Source organism: Hipposideros armiger, unplaced genomic scaffold (genome assembly GCF_001890085.2).
Source record: "Hipposideros armiger isolate ML-2016 unplaced genomic scaffold, ASM189008v1 scaffold_244, whole genome shotgun sequence".
Classification (NCBI taxonomy): Eukaryota; Metazoa; Chordata; class Mammalia; order Chiroptera; family Hipposideridae; genus Hipposideros; species Hipposideros armiger.
The window spans coordinates 2,442,683-2,444,355 of record NW_017731594.1 but is presented as its reverse complement, the minus strand read 5'-3'; the positions used below and the strand labels follow the sequence as shown (position 1 = coordinate 2,444,355).

Sequence of the window (1,673 nt, the reverse complement as noted above, 5' to 3'; positions counted from 1 at the left end):
CTATCACCATCTCTCAACATCTCACACTGATAAAACGCAAATGAACTTTTGCTTCTAATTATTCTGGAATGTCGGTTGTGGCAGAGAAAATTAGTTTAGCTTTTAAAGTCAATCACAAATGCACCATGCAAATGTCGAAAGAGGTACTGATCCTGAAATGTGGAGTCTCCAAGAAGCCCAGTGAATGAGTGAGCAAGTGAGAGCTGGAAGCATTTTCAACTGTCACCACCAGCAATGCAAATTTCAGCACCAAGAACAACAAAGTGCTTCCTTGAACAGGGAGTCAGTCATTGCTCTCCCCAACCCAAACCTCAGCCCTCTCTTGGTTCACTGCCCAGGTTTCTAAACAGCACAAAATGCTTGTCTTTTCAGTATGTACCTTCCCTCACCTCTCAAAGTCACACACCTCGCATTTCTGTCTCCAGGTCGTGATGCTCTATGCCTCTACCTACGTCCTGGTGTCCCTCAGCATAGACAGATACCACGCCATCGTCTACCCCATGAAGTTCCTACAAGGAGGTGAGCTGGCCCAACCAAGTGCTATTTGCTAGGGGATAATCCTTGAGGGAGGGTGGGGTTGTTTTCACTGTTATACTCTTAATAATGATTCTCCTCTTCCCCCTTTCTTCTCTTCCTCTACCTCCTCCATTTCATGGGTCTGATGTCCAAAACGATGTAGAAAAGAACTCTTGGGTGCCTCGGAAAATACTGATGGTTCCCATGGATGGCCAAGCGCCACTCACTAGGGAAGGTGGTTTGCTGAGCGTTCACCTGGATGCTAATGCCTCCAGATTTCTCTCTCACAGCAGTGCTGACACACATACCTGACCAAAGAAATGAACACTCCCACTTCAAGCAGCTCATTTTCCAGAAACAAGCACCTTGCCCCTTTTATCCCCAAACAGTAGAAATAATTGGGAGACGTTCTTACTGATAAAATGTACTGGAAACAAGGAAAACTCTCCTTGATCCAGAGATAGTGGAGAATCCTGCAAGAAGGAAGCAGACGGGTCAGAGGGAAGGCTGAAACCACATAGCCCACTATACCCGAAGGAGATGCTGCAGCAAAGTGGGAGAACAGTTAAGTGCACTTGCTGAATAGATCGTGCAAATGCCCATGGCTAGAAGGACTCCAGATGACACTGGCAGGTGACTCCTGGAGCACGAGGAAAAGGGGTTCATCACAGCATGTCTCCTTGCCTGTTGTCTTCCCCTATCCCCAAAGGATGGAGGGCTCTGCCTCCAAGTAGTGGGGATGCTGGATTTGAAGAGGCAAAGTGGCATCCTGAGAAGCAATGATGCCCTGGAGGGATGGTGGGGACCTAGTCACCGGGCTCATTGTCCATTACTCTGCCATGGGCAGAGCCCACTCTCCTCCATGATCCCTGAAAGCAAGTAAGATCCCAAGGTTTAGTTACCAATACTACACTCTACCAATACACCAAACAGGCTATTAAAACTTATAAAATGAAGAACCTAATATGAAATCTTAACTATAAAGGTGCAATCAGATATAATAATAAATGTGACGAAAGCCAAACTGTGGAAAATAGACAATACATGTAAAATACCATTCCACAGAGTTTACACCTAAGGAAGCAAAATTAATAAGTAGAATTAGTGTCTTCAGATACTATTCGGTGCCTCACATAATGTTGGCACAGATAACGTGA

At 45.5% G+C, this 1,673-nt stretch overlaps 1 protein-coding gene across 1 annotated transcript in view; it reads left to right on the top strand.

The window, feature by feature from the left end:
• Positions 1-421: 421 nt before the first annotated feature.
• NPSR1 (neuropeptide S receptor 1) overlaps positions 422-1,673 on the top strand; it is a 27,375-nt gene continuing 26,123 nt past the window's right edge. The window contains exon 1 of the mRNA XM_019655694.1: positions 422-519. Coding sequence (XP_019511239.1) covers positions 432-519 — 88 coding nt within the window. The 5' untranslated portion in view covers positions 422-431. The remainder of the gene's footprint in view (positions 520-1,673) is intronic.